The sequence below is a fragment of the Sinocyclocheilus grahami genome, unplaced genomic scaffold (genome assembly GCF_001515645.1).
Source record: "Sinocyclocheilus grahami isolate Dianchi unplaced genomic scaffold, SAMN03320097.WGS_v1.1 scaffold5257.1, whole genome shotgun sequence".
Lineage (NCBI taxonomy): Eukaryota > Metazoa > Chordata > Actinopteri > Cypriniformes > Cyprinidae > Sinocyclocheilus > Sinocyclocheilus grahami.
In genome coordinates this window covers 1-1,057 of record NW_015509999.1, presented here as the reverse complement: position 1 = coordinate 1,057, position 1,057 = coordinate 1, and the positions used below count along the sequence as shown (strand labels likewise).

The window sequence follows — 1,057 nt, the reverse complement described above, 5'->3', positions numbered from 1 at the left end:
GAATAGATTATTAAATATTAAATTATGCCTTTTCCATTCACTGCACAGGCCTGCCTATATTGACTTTGATGAAATGACAGTCGACGGACCTCTTGTTAACTTGAGTATACGGCGTAATACGCTGCTCTCCCAAAACCAGAAAGAAGTAATGGGCTGGTACTACAAAGATAACCATCGCTGGTGCGAATATGGATCTCAGGTAAGTGGTAATAGATATCTCTCCAAATATTTATTTGGAATAACGCAGCTGCAAGTTAAACCAACACTAAATATAACACACATTTATAGCCTTTATTTTGCTTTCTCTCTAATTTCTGTAGGGATCGGGTAGGAAGTCATCCTTGATTAGAAGCGATTTTATAGAGCAGCAGTACAACAGTAACCCAAGGGGCTCAGTTCAGTTTACTGTAGGAAGCATGACGTACATGGTGGACTTCACCGGTAAGTAGACAAATGAGGTTGACCTTCATGGCTACGACACAATATTTTAGTGTATTTCTCTTGAAATGAAAAGTTGCCAACTTGCCTGTGTTTGAAATTGTTTTAATGTGTTTTTATTTTTGGGGAATGTTGTAGCCATGACTCAAACCAATATGTCCACACGCATGTTGAGGAAAGTGAGACGGCGGCCGAAATTCAATGAAGTAGTAACAGACAACAGCAGTAATCAAAACAGGTATTGCTTTATTAGTTCTAGCTGTGACTTATTGCCTCTCATTTGGCTTTGCTCATGAAACTGTATAATGAGCTACTGTGTACATTACTGAAAATACATTCTTATGTAAATCATTGCATTGAAAAACTATCATTTATGTTAGAATGGGTTTGCAAAGTCTTATATCGTAACATTGTTTACACTCTTCAGGAAGTCAACCTACAAATTGTTTTACACATTTGTGTGTGTGTGTGTGAAGCTATTCTTATATAAATTATGCATTTATGTACAAATGCTTTAACTTTTGTAGTGTAAGTATTTACACTCTTCAGGAAATCACCCTATAAATGTATAAATTGTTCGTAAAAACTTAGTGTAGTATAAATTGAATGTGTAATTTAA

The 1,057-nt window shown here is 35.6% G+C and overlaps 1 protein-coding gene across 1 annotated transcript in view; it reads left to right on the top strand.

Annotated features, from left to right (window-relative positions):
- Window positions 1-676, top strand: part of LOC107577154 (zinc finger CCCH-type antiviral protein 1-like) — a gene marked incomplete at its 3' end in the record, with an annotated part of 5,251 nt that extends 4,575 nt beyond the window's left edge. The window contains exons 3-5 of the mRNA XM_016263261.1: window positions 49-199; window positions 321-441; window positions 577-676. Of these exons, the coding sequence (XP_016118747.1) occupies window positions 49-199; window positions 321-441; window positions 577-676 (372 nt within the window). The remainder of the gene's footprint in view (window positions 1-48; window positions 200-320; window positions 442-576) is intronic.
- Window positions 677-1,057: the final 381 nt, after the last annotated feature.